General features: G+C 51.5%; 10 protein-coding genes across 10 annotated transcripts; 7 read left to right on the top strand and 3 right to left on the bottom strand.

Annotated features, from left to right (window-relative positions):
* Positions 1–78: 78 nt before the first annotated feature.
* On the top strand, positions 79–1,366 carry CC1G_04539 (hypothetical protein; the record flags this gene model as incomplete). The annotated part of the gene is made up of 8 exons (XM_001830054.2): positions 79–115; positions 168–248; positions 298–402; positions 452–522; positions 570–732; positions 780–953; positions 1,006–1,087; positions 1,141–1,366. The coding sequence occupies 8 exons, from the start codon at positions 79–81 to the stop codon at positions 1,364–1,366; spliced, it is 939 nt and encodes a 312-aa protein (XP_001830106.2).
* A 188-nt stretch (positions 1,367–1,554) lies between these two features.
* On the top strand, positions 1,555–3,560 carry CC1G_04540 (hypothetical protein; the record flags this gene model as incomplete). The annotated part of the gene is made up of 4 exons (XM_001830055.2): positions 1,555–2,074; positions 2,125–2,209; positions 2,263–3,131; positions 3,193–3,560. The coding sequence occupies 4 exons, from the start codon at positions 1,555–1,557 to the stop codon at positions 3,558–3,560; spliced, it is 1,842 nt and encodes a 613-aa protein (XP_001830107.2).
* Positions 3,561–4,023: 463 nt separating this feature from the next.
* CC1G_04541 (hypothetical protein) lies at positions 4,024–4,869 on the top strand (the record flags this gene model as incomplete). The annotated part of the gene is made up of 4 exons (XM_001830056.2): positions 4,024–4,124; positions 4,181–4,233; positions 4,290–4,466; positions 4,532–4,869. 4 exons carry the CDS (start codon positions 4,024–4,026, stop codon positions 4,867–4,869), a joined length of 669 nt encoding a protein of 222 aa, XP_001830108.2.
* A 1,386-nt stretch (positions 4,870–6,255) lies between these two features.
* CC1G_04542 (beta-glucan synthesis-associated protein) lies at positions 6,256–8,621 on the bottom strand (the record flags this gene model as incomplete). The annotated part of the gene is made up of 11 exons (XM_001830057.2): positions 6,256–6,489; positions 6,546–6,656; positions 6,726–6,749; positions 6,812–6,994; positions 7,059–7,109; positions 7,472–7,786; positions 7,833–8,018; positions 8,073–8,163; positions 8,216–8,388; positions 8,441–8,506; positions 8,568–8,621. The coding sequence occupies 11 exons, from the start codon at positions 8,619–8,621 to the stop codon at positions 6,256–6,258; spliced, it is 1,488 nt and encodes a 495-aa protein (XP_001830109.2).
* Positions 8,622–9,328: 707 nt separating this feature from the next.
* CC1G_04543 (hypothetical protein) lies at positions 9,329–11,418 on the top strand (the record flags this gene model as incomplete). The annotated part of the gene is made up of 7 exons (XM_001830058.2): positions 9,329–9,520; positions 9,575–9,657; positions 9,706–9,755; positions 9,815–9,909; positions 9,959–10,431; positions 10,487–10,678; positions 10,731–11,418. 7 exons carry the CDS (start codon positions 9,329–9,331, stop codon positions 11,416–11,418), a joined length of 1,773 nt encoding a protein of 590 aa, XP_001830110.2.
* Positions 11,419–11,643: 225 nt separating this feature from the next.
* CC1G_04544 (RNA polymerase II transcription factor) lies at positions 11,644–13,273 on the bottom strand (the record flags this gene model as incomplete). The annotated part of the gene is made up of 7 exons (XM_001830059.2): positions 11,644–11,781; positions 11,905–12,224; positions 12,267–12,472; positions 12,501–12,645; positions 12,685–12,890; positions 12,946–13,061; positions 13,112–13,273. The coding sequence occupies 7 exons, from the start codon at positions 13,271–13,273 to the stop codon at positions 11,644–11,646; spliced, it is 1,293 nt and encodes a 430-aa protein (XP_001830111.2).
* A 196-nt stretch (positions 13,274–13,469) lies between these two features.
* On the top strand, positions 13,470–16,645 carry CC1G_04545 (hypothetical protein; the record flags this gene model as incomplete). Its single annotated transcript, XM_001830060.2, has 10 exons — positions 13,470–13,568; positions 13,635–13,820; positions 13,885–14,522; positions 14,573–15,165; positions 15,219–15,314; positions 15,363–15,630; positions 15,683–15,839; positions 15,887–16,054; positions 16,108–16,417; positions 16,467–16,645. 10 exons carry the CDS (start codon positions 13,470–13,472, stop codon positions 16,643–16,645), a joined length of 2,694 nt encoding a protein of 897 aa, XP_001830112.2.
* A 585-nt stretch (positions 16,646–17,230) lies between these two features.
* Positions 17,231–18,568, bottom strand: CC1G_04546 (DNA excision repair protein ERCC-1; the record flags this gene model as incomplete). The annotated part of the gene is made up of 6 exons (XM_001830061.2): positions 17,231–17,677; positions 17,734–17,905; positions 17,962–18,038; positions 18,085–18,184; positions 18,238–18,341; positions 18,398–18,568. The coding sequence occupies 6 exons, from the start codon at positions 18,566–18,568 to the stop codon at positions 17,231–17,233; spliced, it is 1,071 nt and encodes a 356-aa protein (XP_001830113.2).
* Positions 18,569–18,678: 110 nt separating this feature from the next.
* CC1G_04547 (hypothetical protein) lies at positions 18,679–20,633 on the top strand (the record flags this gene model as incomplete). Its single annotated transcript, XM_001830062.2, has 5 exons — positions 18,679–18,909; positions 18,967–19,360; positions 19,444–19,489; positions 19,596–19,834; positions 19,954–20,633. 5 exons carry the CDS (start codon positions 18,679–18,681, stop codon positions 20,631–20,633), a joined length of 1,590 nt encoding a protein of 529 aa, XP_001830114.2.
* A 458-nt stretch (positions 20,634–21,091) lies between these two features.
* CC1G_04548 (hypothetical protein) lies at positions 21,092–24,756 on the top strand (the record flags this gene model as incomplete). The annotated part of the gene is made up of 16 exons (XM_001830063.1): positions 21,092–21,549; positions 21,617–21,819; positions 21,880–22,023; positions 22,082–22,093; positions 22,147–22,198; positions 22,248–22,437; positions 22,493–22,580; positions 22,636–22,754; positions 22,821–22,974; positions 23,026–23,037; positions 23,087–23,516; positions 23,570–23,743; positions 23,792–24,056; positions 24,107–24,324; positions 24,385–24,508; positions 24,562–24,756. The coding sequence occupies 16 exons, from the start codon at positions 21,092–21,094 to the stop codon at positions 24,754–24,756; spliced, it is 2,838 nt and encodes a 945-aa protein (XP_001830115.1).
* Positions 24,757–24,784: the final 28 nt, after the last annotated feature.

A 24,784-nucleotide genomic window follows, 5' to 3' on the forward strand; every position in this document is an offset into this window, starting at 1 on the left:
AGCACTCATCTCCACCGCGTCAATACACCAAAACAACGCGCTCCCGCCCAGCAGAGTTTCTCTTCAACGCTCTCGACGATGACCATGACTGCTCGATTCGCGATTCTCCCTGAAGGTGAATGAAATCAATGCATTATTATGACGCTGTATCTAACATAACGCGACAGACATCATCCAAACTCTCTCGGTGCAATTGGAGCAACCGAACGAAGTCGTTCAGTTTCTCTCCTTGCCACACCCAAGGACTGGTTAGTCAGGGATAATATGGATTAGCCGACCTTATTCACGCGTCTTCAGGACTCTTGTCCCTATTTCTTCCAACACCCGATGCCATCCTTGAGGTACAAGCAGTTTCACCGCCTGAAGGCCGCTCGTGGTTTCTTGGGGAGCACGTATATGAAGGTCAGTCGGCTACCTTGGGCTCTTCGAATTCCACTCAGACATCATCTAGATGGGAGGCTTGTAATGATGACCCCAATAGATCCAGCTTTCCTTCTTCTACCTCTACTCAAGGCCGGACAGGTATGTCTCACCGTTGTTGGCCACCTCAGTAGTGCTCATCGTTCCAGTCGGACGTGTTCCGTACAGGCGAGGACCTTTTCGAGGAGATAACAAGAAAGATTGTGGAGGAATCCGAAGGGAACAACAAAACCCTGTTAGAACGAAGCATAGCAACACTGGCCGGTTTGCCATGTGCACAGAAAGCTCTCCGACTCATCTGCGACGTTAAAGGTAGAAGCTATTCTCGCTACCGTGTAATGAAGACTAATTTCTCGGAGAATTTGGGCCCGGAACCGTCGTGTATAGGCATTCCCCAGAAAAAGCTGAGCAGTACTTGCGTAGCAAGATCGGCAGGTTAGAGAATTCCAAGACGCTGGAAGTGTCAAGGACAATTGTTCGTCATCTGGCGAAGGAGGGTCTCATGGAAGATGGAAGGGAGAAGCTGTTGGCTGGTACGTTGCTCGCTCTGATAAAGCCTTAACTGAGTACTCATTTAACACGCAGTCGGTCGCACCAAGGCCGCTTTCGATCTCGTTGCCCAGTATCTCTCTCCCGAAATGAAGCAGACTTTACTGGCAACCTACGAGTACGTTCTCGCGTTCCCCTGACGTGCTAGTACTGAGCGTTTCCCTGTCTCAGTTTCGCCGAGTTGGAGGCACACTTGAGACAGAACATGGCAGACGAGGTCCCTCTCAAAAGCGCGACAAACACGAAGAAGGGCGCTGCAGGTAAAGCCGAAGGAGATGGCAAGAAGCGAAAGGCAGCAAAGGGTTCACATGGCGTCGAGCAACTCAAAAAGGTCAATACTACCGGCATGGCGAAACTATCGAGTTTCTTCAATAAGGCGGAGAAGGCCAAGTCTTAGCGTGACCATAGTATTTCGTGTAATTTATTTCTTGCTACATACCCAGCTGAGGTTCGTGTTCAAACTCCGCAAATTTGGGTTCTTCCACTCTCACCGATTTTGAACGCGGTTCTCTTCGTTTTCCTTGACCATCTCACGACGAGCACGACTTCTCTCGACTTTAAACTCAACCCCCTCTGGGCGATTTCATGTCTTCACACAAGGAACATCAGGACGAACGCGCTTATGTCGAACGCGGGATACAGACCGAGCCATCCCCGAACGCCGCACAGTACAACACGTCCGGAATTCCATTGACTCTGGAAAGCAACAACTGCGACTGTTTCTGTCATGGTAAACGTCAAATTAGCGCCAATCCTGACGTTGGCGAGTTGCATGTTCAAAAGATCGGCGGCGACAAACCCTCGGCCATCGCCCGACCGAGTCAATTGCCTCGCATCCCACAACGCGCTTCGAACAGGGTGGTCTCTTTACCTGAACTAGGCGAGTCTCGGGACGGTCCTGCTATTATCCAACCTCGCGTGGTCTCGTTACCTGGCTTCTTACGCGACTTGTCTCCGGAGAGCGACGAGGACCCTTTGGACGCTTTTTCTTTCGATTCTGGCTCTGGGGACCCTTTCTCTTTGGGCGATTATCTGGGTTCTCGAAATGGGGCTCCTGTCTGTCTTCCTCGAACTCCACCACCGCCTCCTGACTTTGGTCAAGATAGTGATTGGCAAACTCGCTGTAGTCTATTTCATATAACTGACTAGTTTTAGACTGGGCGTTGTGGACGACTTCGCCGCCTAAACCTATCCCAGCTTTACATGGTCCACTCTCCCTGCCTTATGCTCGGTGTCCATCGTGAGTTCTATTGGGCGTTGTGGTGGAACTCGTTGACAATCTTCGAATTATAGGGGCGCAGAAGGGACGATCATTGAGGGTGACCAACCCTCTACGATGATTTGGGGACTCGATCCTGTCGAACACTCCCAAGCTGGTAGTGGCGAAGCTCCTCTAGGGCAGGAATCTCGCCATCCTCAAACACAGATGGGCTCATTTCCGTATCGAAGGCATCAACGCGAGAGGCCTAACTTGGCTTCTGGAGCTCAAGATCACCCTTCCTGGAACCGACCTACGGTCATAGGCATTACTAGGCAGATGGAGACCGTCAGCGTCCAAAACCAACGCTCGAGCCAGTCATCCTCCGATTCGAGTAGTGCTTTGCCTCGGACAGTCATGCGGAACCCACGGGAGAGTGCTGAGGCTCTCGCTGGCCTGGGAATTGGCTCTGAAGTGAATACGAGGCGCCTGAAGCAGCTACAATATGCCGCTTTGGGTCGCTCGCCGCAGCAACTGGTATCGAGTTTCTCTCCATTCCAGACCCAGAACCCTTTCGAGATTCCCGCTCCTGAAGTTATCCCTGACCGTATTTCTGTCCGCCAATCTCTTCGCGATCACTACGAGAGTCCGACTTTCCTGACTCCTCCTCTGACCGTTTCTCCTTGGACGCCTCAGTTGCCCCTGACTCCGGGAACGCCTCTCACTCCCGATATCGATGTAGCTTTCGCGGGACAGAAGCCCGTTACTTTGGGACTTTTGCAGCTGCAGTCTCTGGCGAGTGTGGGCAACGAATATTCACCTGTGGTTCACTCCCAGGAATTCTTGAACGTTCAGTTCCAGTTTTCGAAGGATCACGACGTGCCTAGCGACCCTCCTAAGCCGGCAACAAGCAACGCGCCGCACAGTTTAAGTCGCCATCAACGCCTGGCCAGTCTATTTGAAGGTAAGCCTCGCATGCGGTCACCCGAGTGTCGAAAGCCAAATGGCATCTCTCCCCCCCTCAGGATCCTTCCCAACAACAAGCACTCGTCGCATTGGTCCTGTCGAGAATAAATTGGCAAACCACCGACGAAGCCTCTCTGTACAAGAACCTCGGTCTGTTCCCCTGGCACGACTTTTGCAAAAGCAGCTGGCTACTGTTCTGGAAGAGGACCACGGTCCAATCGCAAGAGGGTCTAGTGTTCGGTATTCTCGTAATCCTCCGTCGTCAGCAGGCTTACCGTCACGGGGACAGCCTCGGGTAGCAGGAGGAGATCGTTCCAGCCATCTTGACGTTCGTCAATCGGAGAATCCGGAACAGTCAAACCGGGCCACACGAGGGTTACACGGCAAGTCGTCGCCAGGACTTGATACTTTCTCGATTAGCAATTAACTCATATTCGTCCGTGGATCCAGCTCGTCGTACAGGCAAACCAGACAGCTCGAGTACGCATCAGAAAGGCAACAAGAAGAACACACTGCCCTTGACACCGGGCCCCAGGAAATGGAAGCAAAGGAAAGACAACTGAAGTTCGAAATTGATTGTACTTTTGAAATTGTAAAATGTTTTCGCGACACCCCGGCTCTCATTGGTCTCTACGATGTTCCCTCTCGACGGGACAGATGTACATGTTCGATTAATTAACAATCCGAACGAAGCCTTCGCCCATTGAACGGAATTCAAAGGAAGCATCTCTACTGCGGGTTTCAACTGGTTCCGAGGAATAGCCTCTCCGAATATCTTCCAAGGCACCTTTGCGCCAAGTTTACGCGGTGAATTTCCGTCGAGTTATGAAGGCCATATTCACATTAATGGGCCTTTCGATTCCCAAGTAAGCCCTCTTTCTGAAGTGACTATGTTCCTTTTGATCGCTCCCATATTTCTCTGTTTGACGATCCCCTTGGTCTCTGCTCAATCGGAGGCCCCTGCTTGGGGACAATGTGGAGGTCAAGGATGGTGAGTGCCGCAGAGTTCCGCTGGTCTGGACAGTGTTACTGACAGTAAATTTCAAGGTCGGGCCCAACCCAATGTGTATCAGGATATACTTGTAACCTGGTCAACGAATGTGAGTAAACTACTGCGGCAGAGGACCGAATTCTCAAATGCGGGTGAATGGACTAGGGTATTCTCAATGCGTACCTGGATCGGCTCCTCCTGTGACCAATCCCCCTGTCGTCGTCCCCCCGACAACTACGGTTGTGCAACCGCCATCCACCACCATTATTGGCCCTCCGCCATCCGGGTCCCAGATCCGCACTGTCACGAATCCTGTGTACCACTTTTATCTGCAGAATAACGGTGGGTCTCCTCTCCTCGACTCTGATATATGTAGCGCACATTACTAATACGTTCACATTTTACAGGTGGTGTCCCAAGACTAGGCCCCGAATCCAGTTCAGGACGCTTCATCATTAACGGAACCATCACGCTGAATCAAGCTGACGGAACGCGACTCTACCTCAACGCAGACGACATTGGCGCCTCCTATAAGCCTCTCTCGTTCGGTACGACCGCTACGACAACCAACTGGGGTTTGGAAGGCGACACGATTATCATTCGGAACCCGCGCCAATTGAACTTTTTGGCATGTTCGACAAATGATAGGAATTTCTATGATGTGTTTTTGCAGGGGCAGGGGAATGCGTCGCCGCCTGGACGGTCGTGTAATATGGTTACGATGCATTTGCCTTGTTTGTGTTAGAAGTTTGGTGGCGAAGGCAAGAGGTGAAAAGTGTACATTAGTTTCAAGTTACACGAGATATTGAGTCATTTGATTGTGTTTATAATTGGACTCAGAGGAACAAGGCATAAGTTTAGTTAGAATTCCAAACCTCTCCGAACATATTCCTTTCTTGCTACCCCACATGCTAGGTTTCTGCGGCTAATCTCCGTTTTTGCCTAGAAAGAGGTTCGGTATGAGGGGTGAAGCTCCAGAAAGTCACCCAAGCAGCTATGTTACTTTCCACCCTCAGACCTGCCATCCTGTCCTTGGCCATTGGCTCGGTCTCCTCTCAGACGCCTCTTGTGCCCCCGTACGGTCAATGTGGTGGTAGGCCATGGTAAGCACCGGCAGCATTTTGTTTATTTACCAAGCCCTCAACTCGTGATGTCCTCTGGGACTACAGGGAGGGACCGACGGAATGTGTTCAAGGATACACTTGCACAGTCCGCAATGATTGTGAGTCACTTTGACGGGCGCTTACCTGCAAATGTCGGCGCTAACACTGTACCCGGCCTTGATGGCGATGCGGAATGCGATGGTGGCTCATAGGGTACTCCCAATGCCTCGTTACAGGACATACCTCAGATTACACATGTCCTGGACTTGTTCGGTGCACCCCGCCACCCCCAACGTTGACCCCGACCACGACCGCCTCGAGTACCGCGACCGTGATAACTTTTGGCGGCGATCATGCTGACCTCGGGAGTGAATGAGGCGTTTCAGAGGGGGAAGGGTGCCGTGTGTATATAGCTCTGGCCTGGGAATCATTATCAGACGCGAGTGTGCAAAAGCGCAGGAAACTCTCACTTCCAGATCTTCCACGTCCAGCCCTCGTAGTCTCGGGTGAAATGGCAGGCGCATGATGATTTACCAGCTCCCCCAGAATCGTTCGCGTCGTTCAAAAGAACGCACGGAGATACCACGAGCGACGGGATGAACCACTGGTGCTCAAAGCTTGCCGAAGGAAACTCGGATGGATCAGCCGCTGACCAAGCACTTCCCATCATCACGATTAAGCGCTCGCCTGAAAGGAGGATATTTGCAATCCTCCGGAGGTTGCATGGTTTTCATGCGTTGCGGATTCTATAGTGTTCGGGCTACTTAGATCCAGTCAAGGTGAAGCTTTAAATGCCAGCGTAGCGTATCTTAATTAAGAATGCGTAAAAATACAGATGTAGTGAGCGAAGCAAAATAAGCTGTGTCGTAGTACATGAATTTTGTCCAAATGCTCAAGACTACGTGTATAAAGGTCCAGCTCGCGCTTAACAGTGATCTAGGAGCGAGTTTCGAGGCCAAGGTTGTTTGTAATCGTCTACCCAAGTGGTAAGATTTGGATTGGTATATGCTTCAATATGCCTGCATTGTTCAAAATGTCAGTTCCCATCCACCCAGAGCACCTTGGCCAGAAAGGAATGAAGAAAACACGTACTGATCTATGTACGACTTTGTGGGGAAGTCTTTAGGATCGCATCCAATATTGATAGCGTTCGCAGGTTGGTATACTCGGACATAGTCGATCTTCATTTGTACAGGGAAAGGTAGGTGTGCGATGTCGACTGGTCCGAAGCTCCTCGACATTCCGAGATTCATGATAATGTACTGTCAACAGTTGTCAAAACATAGATAGGTCGGCATCGAGCGAGGGCACTACGCACCATTGGCTCCTGAGAAACAGGCCGACCTGAGATCTGCACTGTCGGATCCGGACCTACTCCACCCGCTTTTAGCGTCCAAGCGACGGCTCCGTCAGAGATCCATGTGATGTACTGCGACGAGATCCAGCAATCAGTTAGCCTACGACCTTAAAACTGCGCTGGAGCAAGAGAAGCACGTACGGCGTCATCAAATCCTGGTTTATACTGCCGACGCCAAAGAGGTTAGCACTGTGAGCGGTTCTTTTGATGGTCTCAGTCCTCCATACCTCGAATCCATAAACGGAATAGCAGCCCCCGTTATCTTCGTAGCAGTTAGGATTTGTCCTCGTTATGACGGACGTGGCTTGTTGCGTTGCGCCCCCGACAAAGGTATTGAGTGTGGAGATGGACGGGTCCGGAATGATCATGTTCTCGGGGGACGAGTCCCAAGTATATTGATCGTCAAACGGCTGTTTAGGATCAAACGGTCAGCGCCATCAAGCAGAAGCAGACGAAGGGACAAGAACCACTTACTGCCCACTGAGCAGATTGCGAGACGCCGGCAACAAGTGTGTTTCGGTCGATCTTCAATTAGTAACTCAATCAGTCCAAGTCGTAAAGTAAGGCATCGGTATACAGACCTGCGCTTCAAAGATATCGATCTCAGGCGCTGCCCTGCCGACAAAGGAACCATCGGGATGCCTTGGGCCAGGATGATTCTCGCCCCTACACGTACACCGCGAAAGTCGCTGCCCAGGCAGAAACGATAAAGCGCCATTCGCGGCATTCCCATTTTGAGTGGCTGCGATTGGCTGACCGTTGATAGTTTGGTTGGGCGCTGTACCGACGTCGCAACTGTCGTAACTGTATGGCCACTTTTCGGGTACACATACGAGGGAGGATTAGCGATTTGGAAATAAGCGGTAGATGGATGGGACGGGACCTACGACTCCTTCAAGGGACGCGCCATATCCCGCACGGCCCAGGTTGCCCATCGTCCATATTGCAGGCCACAGCCCAAGGATGTTGTTCGCTCCTGGAAGCATAACGGATGTTTCGATGTAGCCGCCCGTGAAGCAGAATTTGTTCCTGTAGTTAATGTTAGAACAGGGGGAGGGGGGAGGAGTAGCTACTTGCCAGGAAGATATCAGTCCACCTTGGTAATCCATACCATGGGTATGCTTCTGGTCGAGGGTGATGACAAGGGACCCGTCCTGCGTCGTGACTGCTGCTGGGTCGTACCATTCCAAGTTTCCCGTTGCCTGGGCATTATGAGCCTGGGAAGTAATATGCTAACCGCAAACTTACCCAGTAATGGAGGTCAACAGCCTCCCAGTAGGGATCATCTCCTGGATAGAACGAGCGGTTGTCCGTGTTGAATTCGTCCGAGAAAACTAGTTGCATCTCTTGGGAGGGATTGTCCCAGGACCTTAGGACATAAGCTGATCTCGGTGTATCGCTGTCGATGAGACCATGTCCTCCCATGGCAGGGACCTACACCAATGTTCGATTATTGATGAGCGGATAGGTCAACGGATTGTGCCTGACCTGTCCAGACGCGTTGATGCCTCCTAGGTTGAACCCGCCGAGGGTTGATATTTCGCGACTGTTGATAGCGGATATCACTGGGTATCCAACGCTGTTAGGACATTGAAGTCAGATGTGGTTTGTTGAAGGAAAAGAAGGCCTACAAAAGTGCAATCAACCCTCCCAGCAGAATACTCAACGATGCCACATTCCCTAATCCTCGTAGGGATAGGGGATTGTACGCCAGGCTTCTGAGACCACGGGTCCCCGTCTTTTCGTCCTCCTCGAGGTCGCTTTCTAGTGTTTCCCAGTCTCTTGGATCGATTGTTAAAGAGTACTGCGAGAGGGTTGATATTCCTTCCTTGCATTGGAAAAAAGAAGTCACTGACCTTTCCCGACAAGGACATGGAATTGAAGCTTGTACGAGCGACCGAAGGGTAGGGCGTTTTATCTGACTGTATAATGCGTCATTCAACTTTTTGTTTACGAAGCTGTTTTACTATGCGCAGTACGCACGAAATCGGACCAGAGGTCAGAATCTCGCGTGAGTTTGGGAGGCCAGGAGGACATCTTGTAGCCGTTCAAGTCCAGGGTAAGGGAATGCAGGTATCAGTGTTTCCCATATACCCGTGTGAGATGTAAAAGGAATCAGGAGAACTGGAGCTCCAAGAAGAAACACAGCCCAAGACTAGGCTGAGGGGGATATTAGGGACGCATGACGAAATCGATGGTCGGTTGGTAATCCAAGTCAAGCTCGGCATGTTGACAGGCTGGCAGCCTTAATCGAGGCGGCGAGGACACTTGAAAATTTGTAGTTTCGAAGCTTCTGTGAGCGAGAAGAGCGTCCCACACGTCGTCCTCTACGGAAACGAGCTCGAGCTCGAAGGCCAACAGTAACTGATCCGAGAGGGCCGAGGCGATCTGAGCTTGAAACGGGGGTTGAATTGGGCGCTTGTCGACCTAGGATCCATTGCGCCACAACTGGAGTCGTCTCCAGGCAGAGAGGATCACAATAGACATTTTTGTACTTGTGCCTCCCCCCTGACGTTGCATACCAATCTACATTATTTGTCTCAGTTGTGAATACCAAACACGTGTTGTCAGCATGCTGACTCTGCAACGCGCATCACATCAAAGGAGGAGTCCGAGTTGATGGGCACCGGATTCGTCTCTCGCAGCATCGACCGTCACCACCTCCATAATCTCTCGCTGGACGTTCCCCTGCGGATCCGCAGGCCTCTTGAAGGCCTCATAACCCACCACGACACGTCCACACGATGGATCCACCAATAAATTCAACGGCGACGACGACACTCGACGCTGTAGCTTCAGCTTCAGCCTCACCAATACCAGTCCGGACACCAGGTCATGGCCACAATCCAGTCGTTGCCTTCATGATTGGCCTGTCCATCATACTCCTTGCATCTATAATGAACGCTGCTGGATTAAACTTGACGAAATATGACCATGTAGGTTTTCAATATCATTCGGAAATAGAGCATAGTGACATAAGACGCGTTTAGGTGAGGATGAGTGCCTTACCCAAGTCGGAACGAAGAAAAGACTGGATGAGGCCCATCTGGTTGCTCGGAATGTTGCTTTACATGTGCGTAGGACCTTTCACTGTGAAATCTAAATGCTGATATTCCCATAGTTTATCACAACTCATTGGAAGTACATTGGCACTCGAATACATGAGGGCAGGTGCGCAAGCTCTTTGCATCCCATCGTCGATCTGGTCTGACAAGGATCCGTTTCTTCAGAATACGTTGCACCCTTGGGGTCCTCGTCCCTCGTGTTCAACTTTTTGTTCGCTAGATTCCTAGTCGGAACACCAGTAACCAAAAGCGACATATGGGTACGTCCTCCACACCACTGCGCAGCCTCCGGGATTGACCTTGCTGTAGGGAACCATAGTCGTTGTACTCGGTGTTATTGGAATCGTCGCATTCGGCTCCATCAATAGCGGTCTCTCCCAAGAAACGGACGCCGCCCATCTCACCGAGCTCTGGAGACGCGGTGGTTGGCTGGGCTATTTCTTCTTCATGGGCGGAGCGCTCTATCTCGTACTCGTATTCACCTCTTGCCTTGACGCTGTCCTTGCCGCCCGTGGAGATCTTAACAACACTAGACCGGCTACTGGACAACGTCCGACCTTTGGTAGCGCCCCTGCAAAGAGATTGGGCTTTGTGGGCAAGGTCGTGGGGTTCTTCAAAACTGTGAAGGCGATGTGGGACTGGGGCATGTCATGGATTATGGACTGGGTGGAGCACTGGGCAGGTCCAAAAGACGACAAGCAGATTGCATGGACGTTGGGTATCGGCTGGGCTTGTTGTGGAGGCGGGCTTGCTGGAGGGTGTCTGGTGTTCGCCAAAGCGACGTAGGTCTTGACTTCGCAAAGCTCCGTGCAAGTTCTAACGAGGCTGTCTATTTAGTGTGAAATTAATCTCCGGATCGCTATCGAAAGTGAATACGGGCAACCAGTTCGGCCATGCTTCGTCCATTTTCACGATCATCTTCCTCGCAATTACAGCTGTGATGCAAATCCTCTGTCTCAACAGAGGTCTTCGTGTATATGACTCCACACTCGTCGTACCCGTTTTCTACGGAGTGTATACTGCAACTGGGTGCGTATATGCGTCCAAGTCACAGTACAACTATGGCTCACGCTGGTCACAGATTCCTGAACTCCTTGATTTTCAATAACGAAGTCGAATCATACCAATCCTGGACCCTCTTCCTCATCTTCGTCTCCATCTCTGTCCTGGTCTCAGGCGTTGTGCTCCTCACGCACAAGAAACCCGAGCCTGTCACCACCCGCATCCGTGGGGCAGCGACACCACGCACCGGCCTCCCCACGTCCGATTCCACCAGACGAAGACGAAGAACGCATCTCCCCGGCGACGCCGATGACGAAGAGATGCAGATGCATACCTCAGAGTTGGCAGGGAAGAAGACGGGGGAGAGTGAGCGGCTGTGGGCGGTGGGTGAAGTGAGTGATAGCGACGAGGGAGATGATCCGGATATAGATCATCATTTGCATCCTATGAATCGGTCGCCGCTTCAAAGGCGGAATAGTCATGGGCATACGAATGGGTCGGTGCAGAAGACGAGGTCGGGAGGGGATTCGGAGGTTACTGGGCTGATGGCGGGCGAAACGGAGGAGGATGATGGGGATGCTGCTGATAGGGAGGACAGTAGCAGTGACCCAGAGATGGCCAGGATGAAGGATAAAGTCAAGGGGAAGGGAAAGGGAAAGGTTGGAAGGCGGAGATCGATGGACCCGTTCAGAGATGAGGGAGTAGACGAGGAGAGCGAGTTGGAGGTGTTTGGGATGTCGAAGGGTGACCAGGGGAAGCTTCGGTAGTTCCTGGCTCAGGCCCCTGGACGGGGCCTGTTATTATTATGACGATTAGACAGCATCACGATTATTTCGCAAAGTACTTGTACAGGCAACGGTTAATAGATCCTTAATCGCACACGACGACCTCGTATTAATCTACGCTGGACATCTATCGGTCATTTGGCGCATCCCGGGCAGGTATGTACCACGTCGTGCACAAAAATGTCGCACTCTGAGCAAAAGTCAAAGCTACATTCTGGACATCTGTAACGCCCTACGGGGGATACCCCTTCCGTTACGACGGCGTTGGCAGGCGGGGAGGTGGGGAAAGGGCGTGAGCAGCCGTGGCATGCTGGAGCAGTGTTCGTTATCTCCTGCAATGATGGTCTGCACGTAGAATATCGCATCAGCAAGCTACATAAACTTGGGCGAACGATGCACCTACATCGCGATATACGGTTTCACGGGGAACAGATGGTGATAGCTCCTCGCCAAATGCGGTGAACTCACGATCATCAACCCACAGACATCACAATCTGTGGGCACGTCGCAGACTTTGGACTGGCACCGTGGGCAGAGGAAACCCTGGCTTTTCAGTTCGGAGTGGCAGACACAGAGGGTTGGTTGGGACGATTCGGGTAGGCGAGTTGGAAAACCCATCATCATGAGGTCAGCGGCTGGGTTGGTAGATGGAGGTTGCGGCGCAGAACCCGGACCTGCGGGACGGGGTGCGGCCTTTTGAGCGGGTGGAGGAACCAGCTCGAACAAGAGATCTTTGTAGTGACCTTCGTTCATTGCAACGCCAAATTGACCTTCCTTAGGAATGTAGTCTTAGAAACGTACACGTTCTCAGAATGGAGGAGACCACGCACCACCAGTCTTGTCACACAGTTCGCGACAGATCTTCATTTCGGCGGCCAGAGCGACGACGGAGATGCGAATCTTGTTCTTGATACACGTTTCGAGAGTGTCGTGGATGTTCCCCGGGTCACAGGTCGTCAGTGAGCCAAAGAGAATCAGAATTTCACGGGAGGAGTGCGTCGGGAGGTGACTTGAGACGGACTCGTTAGCAATGTTGCTTCAAGTGGATTGATACAAGAACGAACTTCATGTTGCTTCGTGCCATTTCAATGGCATTTTGGAGACTGGGCTCTCCAGTGGGCTCTAGTTTATGTCTATCTGCAATTGCACGTAGAACTTCTTGAGGGTTTCCTATGCGTCTACATTCAGTAAACTTCACGAAGGTGGACGCTGTAATCAACGTACCAGACAACTCCCCGATTCTCTCACCCAACCCAGCCCTCATCCCAACAATCCCAATCTGACCAAGCGGATTCTGGTCAAACCATTCTGCGATGAATTCTCGCGTGTACTGTAATGTCAAGTCGAATCGTGTAGGACGCATATCTCGGTCCATCATGGATTGTGAGAGGTCGAGGATGATGATTAGGTGACGGATGATCGTTCTTCGTATTGGAGCAGCAGGTGCGAGGAGTCTTCAAAGGGATTGGATGGTTGGATAGGTGACATTACTCTTGGAATGCAGCGTACCTACGTCTCCTCCCTCGAGCCATAAGCTCTTCAACGGAAGTTTGGAGACTTCCTGCTTCATCTTCTTGTACAGTATCCCATGATCGTGTGTATGAGGCTTCCCAGGTGTATGCCAGCTAAATCTTTCTGTCAGCTAAATCTATTAAAGCATGTCGAGGACTCTTACTGTTTCATTGGTTTTCGTCTTCTTCTTGGCCGACTTTCCTTTGTCTGTCGCTTTACCCTTTCCCTTGTTTTTCTTCCTGGGACCTTCAATGTCGTTGTCAATTGAAATGTCAGAGTCGGAATCGTCAACGTCCATGAATCCTGCGTCTCGTCGTGGAGGCATATTGTGAGCGTTACAGTCCAAAAGGTCCAGGAACGCGCTTCCAGCAGAATTGCCAAGCCTTCCATCACGTGTCGTCCCGTTACCCAATTTAACGGAGTTTCAATCTCCGCCACGCGTCCGCTATTTTGTCTTGACAATACGCTGTCAGCGTCAAAGGCCATATCTTGCCGCTCGCCTTCACCTACAGGCGCTGAAAATGGCGAAAAACACGAAAAAAGCACCTCCGAAATCGACCCCGCCTATAACCAGCTTTTTTGCGCGTGTTTCGTTGTCGCAAGGCTCGGCGAGCAGCGGGGTAAGCACCGCGTCTGGACGACCGCGGTTGAAGGGCGAGACAGTCGCTAATTCCTTGTCGACACAGGCAAAAGAAGGCGCCGATGCTTCGACCTACGGAACGAGTGGATCGAAACGCGGTAGCTCGCCTGTGAAATCAGCTGATAAACTTGCCATACCGGCCACAAGCGCGAAGAGGGAACGGTCTTCGACCATGCAATCGACAGTTTCAGATGGAAACACGCAACCTAGTGAACAAGGTTCGACTGCTCGAGTGAGTCTACGCGCGACACGAAATTGGACTTCCTTTTACGTGGTAATGACCTATAATCGTGTAGAACATCGCCACTAGCTCAACTTCACGGAAAAAGGCCCGTCTTTCATCGCCTATCAGTATTGCATCCACCTCGACGGTACCGAGCAGCCAGTCCGATGAAGAAGAGCTTACAGTGGAATCGCATATCTCGACGTCCCGCGCGCCTCAAAAGTCAGATGCTGCTATCAATCACTGGATGAAAGAAGCACAACCGCCCACGCCCGATCGTGACGGCCCTAATCAACCCCTGTCTGTCGATACTATGGACGTCGATGAGCCGCTTGGAGAACTCTCTGGGCAAACCACCCCCGTCTCGGAGTGGGCTACTGCCTGCGTAGACGGGATTAGCTCACCTTCCGCAACATCAAGCGCTCATGCAGCAACACAACCACCGACGCCGCCCTATACCGATGCCTCTTCGGATGGAGATACAGACTCGGCCCCTCATATTCCCCCGATCTCACCTGTGGATGCTGCCAAGGCTGCCAGGGAGAGAACCCAGCGACTTCTCAGCAAGATCGAAGAGGCCCAAGTTGAATTCGAGCCTTCAAGTCCAGAAGTGATCCCCATCGAGGTTCCAGATGAATTACCCACCGATAGCGACGACTCGGACTCGGATTCCGATATTGCTTTACCTACGCCTCCTGTCAGGGCTACCAGGTATGCCACCCGATAATCCAGCTCCTTGACGCGATTCTTATGTGAAATAGGTCTTCGAGAAACGCGTCCGCTGGTCCGAGTTCAGAAAACCAAAACCTTCGCCGTTCATCGCGCCAGATTCCTCCCAAAACCAAAGTCACTGTCGATGATCGCGGATCCCCCAAACCCAGGAAACCTAAAATGTCTAAAAATCCAATCCTAGACCTGCTTAGAGAAAGGGAGAAGGCGGAGAAGGCGGGCAAGGGAGAGCAAGCCTACCGGGTTGCAAACGATCTATTGGCCAACCCATTCATGGAGCTCCCCAAGCTCGACTTGGAGGGCGAGGAGAATGACATGAAGAGGTACAAAGGCGGCGTCGCTTCATTATCCTGGAAAGGGAGTCTCAGTGCAATGGAGGGCGTCCACTTGGATGAGGCAAATCGACAGAGTTGGTTCGGCGATGGTGGTGGTAATATCAACGACATCTTGAATCGCGAAAGGACTGCCAGGAGGCAAGAGGAAGAAAACGAAAGGCAAGAAGGATCGCCACTGTGGTCACAAGGGGAAGGCGAAGACATGACAGTCGATAGTGTCCTCCCTTCACTCCCATATAGCGGAAACAGTGATACTATCCGAAGTGTTAGCGCCGCTATTCGTGCCAAGGGTAGGACTTCTGTTTATGTTCCATTGGTCAATGATTATTGACGCGTCGCGCAGAGTTCTCGAAGGCCGTCTGGGTCCTCAAATCCGGCATTTTCAGGGTTCTCCACCTTGATGGTGACGCCAATTTCTTCAGTCAACTTTGCAAGATCGGTACGCATCTTTTCCTACTCCAGAGCCTGGTCTAATTCCCTGCTGTAGCCCTAAATACGCAAGAACCCGCCCTTTCGGAAGCTGCTTTCGCCGCTACCTGCCAGCTCCTCCAGCGCAATCATGAAGACATTCCTGATACCTGGAAACTTGAATCGATGGTCATCGTTGAGACACTCCGGCAACTTGGAGCCCAGCCCTCTGTCATGGCGTCTGCAGAGCTCCCGGTCCCTGCAAGCTCTGCAGCCAAAGATATCAAATCTGCGGATCGGGAGGCTATACTGTTCCGAGCCTTGACCATAGTACAGCTGGCAGCCAGGTGAGGATTTGACGGATGGAATGCGTTTTCAGAAGGTTGACCATTCCTGCAGATGTAATCGCGTTGCTGTTCCCGACGTGAGCAATATTGTCGTGTGCTTCCTGCTTGTTGGTCTGGATTCTTCGACACCTCCTGAACTGCGAAGGGAAATCTCCGCCACTATTAACCTCCTTTGCCACTTGCTGTCAGCAGATAAGCACTTGAGTTCGGTGAGTGTCTGTCGTTTCTTGCCTTGCAGGGTCTAACACCGTGACAGGAGTGCAAACTCGCCTCACGACTTGTGGGGTTGGTCAAGGACTATCACCCCGCCAATAAAGCCCTTCTTCTATCGTTCATCTTCGCTGGAACAGGAAATACTCTGCGGATATCCCGCATGCTCGCATACGCAATCTTGTTGCAGGTGCCGGCGAAGGCCATTGTACTTGTAGGTTCATCGCGTCCGTATTTTGAGCGAGATGATTGACCCTTCCTCTACAGAGCACTTACAGGGATCCTCCTCCTCTCACAAGACTCGTGGGCTTGTTGGTGCAGCAGAAGTCGGATGACAGCAACCCACCCGGAATCTTCCAGGTCCATGAACAAACCGACTACTCAAACATGCGGCGATACCTTTACATCTTTGGTGTTGCGATGTCGAACATTGAGCCGTATGTGGAGGAGCAGAAGCAATCGGCATTGAAGGCCAGTCACGCTCCAGGTGCCGTTCCTCGCAGCCCTTCGAAGAAGAAACCCGTTGGCGACATGGAACTGCTACACACCGCCTTCGAGATACTTCATGGCATGATCGGTATGCCCATCTTTTCTTGTTTATCTGCAACTCTCTCAACCCTTTGTAGACGATGTCCGCGCTGCTCACATCGACCGGTCAAGAGCCAAAGCCGTTTTGAAGCAACTCCAGATGCGCATTTACTATCAACGCTCAATGTACGAACGAGCCTGGGTTGAACGCCAGACCGAAAGGACTAGCGTCAAGCACTGGCTTTCCAAATCCCGCAACACTAATCCGTTTGCCTAACTGTGGACTTCTTTCTTTCTTTCTTTCAGGCTGCATCCGTCCTCAACCAGGCGGTTGGCGGATGCTGATTGAGCACGTTTCTTGTTTTGAGGCGGGACGCTTGCTTGCAACCTTCCTCTCTCGCACACGACGATGCCAACCACGCCCTCGTGCATTCGCCTCTTACTTTATTGGTTTATTGTATGTTGCGTTGATATGCTGAAGCTCCGATTCGCTTTGTGACATTGTCAGTGTTGTTCCTGTTCGGTTTTTTCCTTCCCTTCCGCGTTTCTCAGCACCCTCCACAACATTATTTCCTACGGCCAGATGCTTTCGATCGAATCCCATTTGATCAGTTGAACCACCCCAGAATCCATTACTTTTTCAGTTGGCGTTGCAATACCATGTACAGTGTAGTAACCTGGATGATTCCTCCTTTGTGTTTCTTTTTCAACATCCTTCTTTGTACATAAATTCAACCATAGTTTTAGATTACTTGTCGCGATGTATTTTCTTTCTTGTTCATGGTAGTACATACGGGTTTGCGGCACATATCGTGCGGTTTAGTACATCACACAACTCGTGTTTCAGGTTATACCTCATAATTTATGTGAGATCGAGGATGAGCTCGTCCCCGCCGTCAGGTGGTGTGTCGCGGGCGTGAAGGTCGGGACTCCGCCCTCTGCTTGGAGAGGGGCGCCGGGGAGGTGGTGCGGGAGGTGGGGTCGGAGCCGGGTCATTAGCATCTGGGAGGTCCAAGTCGAGCTCGATGTCCCATGCAGGGCTCGGAGATCTATTCCCTCGTCGTCGCTGGGTTGCCAATGACGTCCCAGCTTCCATATTACTGTTCCTTGCGGCAGAAGCGCCCTGGGTTTCGCGCTGACTTGAAGGGCCTGGAGCGCGAGCTTGGGACTGAGACGAGGTTAACGTGGAGGTAGCGTTGTTCCTGAAGGGCTTCTCGAATGCATTCTTCATGTTCTTGACCTTGACTTGTCCAAAACCCGGAAGGTTCTGGAGCTGGTCAGATGTTGCTCGCGAGATCCCTGCGAAACTCTGCAAAACATAGTTCGACTCAGGGCAGAAAGGGAAAGTTGCAGAAAGACACGCACACCAAAGGCAGTTCGGAGTGTCTCGACGTCGGTCTTATTCACTTTGCTAATGGAAGTGAGCGCAGCACGCAGGATAGAGTGGTGGTCCTTCTCTGTGCGCTCTTTGATCATGTCAGGAGACTTGAATTCGAATTGTTTGAAAGTGGAGAGATAGTGGCCAGCCTCGTCAAGCCTGAAGGTTATGTTTCAGCATTCTAACATGGGGTCAAAGCTGAGAAACAGTCATACGAGAACGCGACGATGATTGTAATGTTGTTGATCAGACATACTCTAGTTAGCTCTCGGATGTGTTCTTTATGTTCTGTCTGCACTGAGGTAAGATCATGTTATCGGTAAAGAGCACAGACGTACGACGTCGCACAGGATAAGCAGCAAACGTAGGCCGTATGAATTCCCCAGTTTCTCGATGCGGGTATGGATGTATTCAGGGTGTAGACGGTGGTACTTCAAGCTAGCGGGTGGTTCATTTCCATGATCACTGACTCCAGTGGATGCAAAACGTACCTCAGCCATAGGACTCCAGTTGTCCTCCCTACTTGATAGTCCGCGACGATATCTCCAAACTCCTTGCCTACATTTCGGATGCATTCGAGCACAGGGTTCCCTCTCTGGTCGCCTAGGCCATGAGCTTCCCTCAAAGACCTTATTCATATAACGCTTGCACCTGTAGAGGATTTATTATGATGTTGTTGCCAGAAGCGGGTATTACGACTGGCGGTGCACCAGATTTCGCTGCAGATGACGACGTCGCCGGTCTCGAAGTCATGGATCCGAAGAAAGGGGCGAACACGACACCGTCCGCCACCTCTTTTCGCGTCCGCGGATGGCGAATCATTGCCAAGAGCTCGCGTCTTTTCTTCCCACAGGGCTCACATCATCGGTTCGATTCCTGCTCGATTCCAAATGTTTTGAAATGGATTCAATATTGTCCTCTCCTCCTTGGTTATGCTCGTCTTCAAGACTCCAGCCAGGGAATACAGAAGGGCCTTAGCCTATGGTTGTCGTAGGTACCACCAGGCCCCTTTAATACGGATACCCAAGGATTCGGCGGTGTATGCGTTCGGAGCGGCCAACAAGCGGTCAGAACCCTTGTTCGAAACCAAAGACCTTGACTGGACAGTGCACGAACAAGATTCATGGGGTATCGTTGGAAGAGGAAAATCTAACGTCTTCCAGGTGCGCCTGGCAATCTCTTGATTAGAGCAACACAATGCTGATAACTTGTTCCACAAGACACTGTTAGGACATACCCGAATCCACCCAGTTCCCGAAGGAGGGCTATATCCAAGCTTGAAAGACCAAGATCCTTTCACTCGCATTAAATTCGTTCCGTTCCGGCATTCGAATGCTGTCTCGTCAGGTGAAAGTGGTGGATTCTACGACTACACGGCCAAATACGGTGCTCTAAGAGAGGGAGACGACAAGACATTGGAGTCGAGTCTTCGAGAAGCTGTCGCGACGAGTAGCCTGCCGACTGCGGAACAAAGCCGTATTCTGGACAGCTTGGAGCTGACTCCTTTACTGCAAGTTCCTCTAATTGGTCTCAGTAATGGTCAGATGCGACGGGCGAGAATCGCGAAGGCTTTGTTCAAGAATCCGACGATTCTGCTGTTGGATGAACCTCTAAGTAAGCGCTCCCTGCATACGATTGATGTGTACATCACTCACCTGGCTCTAACTCAAGCTGGTTTGGATGTGGAATCCCGTCAGCGGCTCACCGACCTGTTCAAGCGACTGAGAACAAGATCCCATGCATGTTCGCCGCATGTTATCAGCAGCTTTAGGGTTCAAGAGATCGTGTCCTTTGACGGAAGCGAAGTCAGGGACGTCGCGCCGAAATTTCTAACGCATCTCCTTTTCAGTGAAGGAGACCGATTTTGGGCTGGAAAGCGACAGGACTTCTTTGAACAGCTTGCCCCCAAGCTTGCCGATGGGCTACGCAACCGGAACATGCATTCCACATTTATCCCACCTATCCAACGGGGAAGAACGGTTGCACATCTTCGAAATGTCAGTGTTAAATACGGTCCAAGACAGGTTCTGGACGACATCGACTGGGAGATAAAACAAGGCGACAGGTGGCATTTACAGGGGTCCAACGGTATGTCTGATATAGTATGCTTCTCAGCTTTTAGAGTTTTCTGAATGAAAACCCAGGCTCGGGGAAAACCACGCTACTATCTTTACTGACCGGAGACCATCCTCAATCATATACCCAAGCACACTTGAAAATCCCCTCAGTCGAACTATCACCTGAGAAGAAGCCCCATGAACAACGGAATTGGCGACTCGAGCACCGGAAACGGACAGCAACTCCCCATTTACAATCACTAATCGGGGTCCTTTCCCCCGAGCTCTTCGACGCTTTCCCTCGACGATATCCTGGCATGTCCGTCTGGGATGCTATTCAAACTGGCTTCAGTGGAACCTTCATTTCGTCAAACAAGCCTGTGGGGGATGTTTACGTAGACACATGGGAGGAGGGCGCAGATAGTGTCAAAGCCTGGCGAATCAAGAGGTGTTGGGAAGTTTTGGAGCACCTTGGGCCGCAGACCTGGGGCAACTCGAATGCCGCGATCAGAGAGACCGGTGTTTCAACAGACGCACGTAGTTTTGCTGCGCGGTCATTCACCTCGCTTACGCAAGGGGAACAGCGAATGGTGTTACTGATGCGCGCTCTGGTTGGGCGGCCACCGTTGGTCATCTTGGACGAGGTATGGAGCGGGATGGACGAGAGGATGATTAAGGCTGTCAAGGCCTACTTTGATAGTGGCCATGGAGTTGGTAATGACCAGGCGGTTATTTTGGTCACACACTGGGACAGCGAGGTTCCTTGGACGCAGGAACAAGGCCTTCGAAAGTTCAGACTAGAACACGGTCGCGGGCATGTAGTGGCATAATCTGGGACGTAGATCATCCTTTGCATACCTTTGTCGAGGATAATTGGCAGAAGATAGTCCAAGGCATGCACCTACTCTTCGAACCTAGACCCAAACTTGGACAAGCGCCGGTTCATTGCGGAGGAACCCTCATCCACGGCGCCCATGCACATGGATGCGGAGCAAATCTCCTTCCTTTACCTATCCATTGCGAGAGGGGTAAACTGCGGACGAGGGTAATCTCAGAGCTACACGTAACACGACCATCCTTAACGCAGCAAGAACAATTGTCAGACGCATCGAGAGTGGAGTACTAGTATAGTCGCTCTGCTGCCCCACTTGGGACGTTAGACGCCAAAAATAGGGGCACTCGCCGCGTGATCGGAGGTCGGAAGCGCCCTGATAGTTCGCGTGAGCAGCAACAGTGATGGTGCCATCCCCCAGTTCGCTCTTGTCCTTTGACCACCACCTGCTCCCCAATGGACAAGCTTCCAGCATATCATGAACCTCGGCACCGAGTGGAACGACCCAGAAAAGCGAACGCCGCGTTCAAGAGTCTGTTAGCGGCTGTTCTGCTCGCGACAGTATCTCTGACCTACTTGAGTGCAAACCTGGGCAGCAGAGAACCGGCCACGAAAATCCCCATAAATGCCGACAAGATTATCAACCAGTGCAAAGCGTTGAACGTCATCCCGGGGCCACCTTCTAACTTCCACCAACGAACAGAGTCCGACAGGTTCGAAGCAGGGACACTCCCGGTACTCATCCGGAATGCAACGCTGTGGACAGGTGCCAACGATGGCAAGGAGGTCATCAAAGGGGACTTGCTTTTAGCCAATGGGCTTATCAAGGCTGTAGGAGAGGTGGAAAGTGTGCAATTGAAGGCTTACGCGGATCTCTTGACGGTGGACGCCAATGGTGCATGGGTCACTCCTGGGTATGTGTCACAGTACTTGTGCACCTATACTATCTCGTGCACGACAAAGCTGAATGCCATGCCGCAGAATCATAGACGTCCACTCCCACATGGGAGCTGACAGCGCGCCGGAACTCAACGGTGCAACTGACTACAACTCGTTCAAAGGCCTCACTCTGCCATGGATGAGAGTCGTGGATGGTATCAACACTCACGACGAAGCATACCGCCTTTCAATCTCTGGGGGGGTTACGACTGCGAACGTCCTTCCAGGATCTGCAGATGCTATAGGTAGGCCTCGGTTCATATATTGCTTCCGATGTACTTAGTACACTAACGTCCCTTTCATAGGTGGTCAGGCTTTCACTGTCAAACTTCGACCAACTAAGGAGCGAACCACCACTTCACGTCTTCTGGAACCCCCATTCTCGCTCAATGCTTCAGCTTCTGTCCTCTCAGACAGACCTAGATGGAGGCAAATGAAGCATGCGTGCGGTCGGTGTGCATTCATGATGTCAATGTTTCAATGAACTAACCCAGTTTTGCGTTCTAGGCGAAAACCCAAGTATGTCAAAATACTCGCGGTGATGAAACTCCCTTTGTCTAAGCTATACTCAGGTCGCGTGTATGATGGGACAAGGATGGACACGCAATGGGCCTTTAGACAAGCGTAAGCAAGGTGCACCCTCTGGACCCGACCTTTGCTTAGCTTTTCTCAGTTATGATACGGCAAGGAAGATCAAAGTCAGCCAGGATGAATACTGTGCCAAAGCCCTTGCTGGACAGTGGGATGGTCTGGGCTCTTTCCCTGAAGACTTGCAATGGGAAGCACTAGTCGATGTCTTGCGAGGACGCGTCAAGGTTCACAATCATTGCTACGAAGCTGTCGATCTAGACAACATGGTTAGAGTAAGTGATCACAGTGTTCTTGTTCCTACTCGCAGCTGCTAAATACAACATGTAGTTAACACACGAGTTCAACTTCTCAATTGCTGCATTCCACCATGCACACGAGACCTATCTTGTGCCTGACCTACTAAAGAATGCCTACGGTATATATGTGCGCTTGGGAAGTACTTCATTCCCCCCTGACGGCTGTATCCGCAGGTTCACCTCCTGCAATCGCACTCTTCGCAACAAATGCCCGCTACAAGAGAGAAGCGTATCGTGGCTCAGAATTTGCGCCCCGTATCCTCGCCGACAATGGTCTCAGGGTTGTGATGAAGGTAGACATCGGCACTACTTTCTTGACCAGTTTTCATTCGGAACCCAACTGACTTCTGCATCTGCAGAGCGACCATCCTGTTCTCGACTCCCGCTTCCTGCTCAACGAGGCACAGCAAGCGCACTACTACGGTCTTCCAGAGAACTTGGCCCTCGCCTCTGTCATTTCTAACCCAGCAATCGTTTTGGGCTACGATCATCGAATTGGCTTCCTCAAGAAAGGTAGGATCATCTTTGCCACCCACTTGTGACTTTGCTGACCTGAGCTTCTAGGCTACGATGCGGGTAAGATAGTTGAGCTCAGTGTCACCGAGACGTTGCTCATACATTATAGACGTCGTTATCTGGGACAGTCACCCTCTTCAAATCGGCGCTACACCAAAGCAAGTCTACATCGACGGTATCGCCCAACTCAAAGATCCACATACGGTTCAGAAGCCAGAAGCGCTGCAGGAAGCCCCGAGCACACCTGATTTCGATGACGAAGTCAAGGCAACCCTTGAATACGAGGGTCTCCCTCCCCTTGCCCCGCACAAGGCGAAGGGTGACGTTATCATCTTCAGAGGGGTCAACAGCCTCCACGTCCGTGAAGGGTTCTCAGTCAAAGAGGTCTTCAATTTCGATCCTGGTCTGAAAGACGAGTGGACCTTTGTTGCTTTCCTAGAAGGTGAACTACTCTGCGATGGTGTGCGCGAACCCGACTGTCTGGAAGAACTCCAGTCCAGTCAAGCGACCACGATCGATCTCCTAGGTGGCTCCATCTCGTAAGGGCTCCCTCCGGTACCGTCGAAGCATGCTTGTGCTGACCTATTCCTAGTCCAGCCCTAATTAGCTACGGCAGCATTTTGGCGCTTAATGACATCGATGGAGAGCCTTCCACCAACGACGGTCGCATTGTTGACCAACTCACTTCTTCCAACTCTGGATTACTCGGAAAAGGTCCTCTCATCCGTGCTGTTGATGGCCTCCAATTCGAAACTCGGGATGCTCTGTAAGCCACTTCGATTCGTTGGTTTAATTCGCTCACCGATCTTTTTAGGCTTGGATACAAGGCAGGGGCGACAGTCGGAGTGACCGCGCCATTCGGCGGAAAGTTCTTGAAGGGGCTTTCCACCGCTTTCGACACTGGTGCTTCCCACAAGCTGGCCAAGGGTGCTATCGTTCAAGAAGTCACTGCCGTTCACGTTTCGCTTCTCTACTCGGAAGGTGTACCCAGTATCAGCACTCAAATTGCTGCCTTGAGGAATCTTTTGAATGGAGGGGGAGAGGGTGATTTGGGCAAGTATTTCTCCCGGGTTGCAAAGGTACGAGCATATCTATGCCACGGTTTCGCAGTGGACTAACGGTCCCTTAGGGCGATCTCCCGCTTGTCATTGATGTGCAAAGCGCCGACATCATGGCTTCCCTTATCCAACTGAAGGAAGAGATCGACAAGCACCACAAGAGAGTCAAGTTTACCTTTGTTGGTGCCACCGAGGCCCATCTCCTCGCCAAGGAGATTGGGGAGGCGGGCATTGGTGTCATCTTGGCTCCTGCTCGACCTTATCCCGACCAATGGAGGAAGAAACGATTGTGAGTAACCTCCTTCAAGATGCTTTGCAGTGCTGACAGAGGTTACTCCTCGGCTCATAGCTTGCCTGGCCCTCCCCTCTCTGCTGATACATCCGCTGTTGTGCTGCGTGAACACAACGTCACCGTTGGTCTCGGTATCATCGAGCAATGGCAATCACGAAATATTCGGTTTGATGTTGGATGGGTAAGCTTCTTCATGGCTCACTGTTCGCATCTAACCCGTAGATAACTTTGCAGACCGCCCTGGATTCCAGCGGACGAATCTCCAAGACCGAAGCGATCGAATTCGCCACAGGCAACCTGGAGAAGCTGCTGGGAATTAAGAAACCTAACCTTGACCTCGTCGCTGTCAGAGGAGGATCGCTCCATGACTTTGAGGGCCAGGTCGTGGGCATCATCTCCTCTCGCCAGGGTGGCGTCAACTTGGTCTAAGGTGTATCAGGATATCGTTACTATATAC

The sequence above is a fragment of the Coprinopsis cinerea genome, assembly GCF_000182895.1.
Source record: "Coprinopsis cinerea okayama7#130 chromosome 3 map unlocalized cont3.3, whole genome shotgun sequence".
Lineage (NCBI taxonomy): Eukaryota > Fungi > Basidiomycota > Agaricomycetes > Agaricales > Psathyrellaceae > Coprinopsis > Coprinopsis cinerea.